The sequence below is a fragment of the Penaeus monodon genome, chromosome 30 (genome assembly GCF_015228065.2).
Source record: "Penaeus monodon isolate SGIC_2016 chromosome 30, NSTDA_Pmon_1, whole genome shotgun sequence".
NCBI lineage: Eukaryota > Metazoa > Arthropoda > Malacostraca > Decapoda > Penaeidae > Penaeus > Penaeus monodon.
Window position 1 is genome coordinate 36,031,281 of NC_051415.1, and position 477 is coordinate 36,031,757.

The 477-nt window shown below is 38.4% G+C and overlaps 1 protein-coding gene across 1 annotated transcript in view; it reads right to left on the reverse strand.

Moving 5' to 3' along the window:
* The window catches only part of LOC119592758 (protein hu-li tai shao-like), a gene marked incomplete at its 5' end in the record, with an annotated part of 105,614 nt that overhangs the window by 17,108 nt on the left and 88,029 nt on the right, over window positions 1–477 (reverse strand). The window contains 1 exon segment of the mRNA XM_037941690.1: window positions 76–202. Coding sequence (XP_037797618.1) covers window positions 76–202 — 127 coding nt within the window.

Below are 477 nucleotides of genomic sequence, written 5' to 3' on the forward strand. Positions count from 1 at the left end.
TAAGTAAAAGCTCCCTCTCCTATATCAGCACCAAATATTCTTCCTACAAACTTGAAAACTGTCTTGGCCACTCACCTTCTGGTCCGAGGTAGACTGGTGGGAGCAGTGGTGTTCAGGATGGAGTCTTGCACAGAGTCATCCACTACATCTACAGTTGCTCGCTCTGGCATGATGTTCATCTTCTCGATCTCAATCTCTTCAACTGGAGAGATGGTTTATTATTTGCTTTATGAGATGGGTTTATTTAAATTTCAAAGCAAGCAAACTTTACACTGAGAAAACTTTTCAGTGAGGTATAAATGTATTTATGTACTTTTATTGACAATTTTGCTATTTACTGACAATCAGATTAGAGAGTACAGTACTCTTCCCTGATATCTCAGATGTAACATAGCTTGGCATAACAGAAGCAGCTATGAAAAAAGGGTGTAAAATTCCTACAAAGGGGGCCTTTTTTTTTACAAGATTATGCAAGGA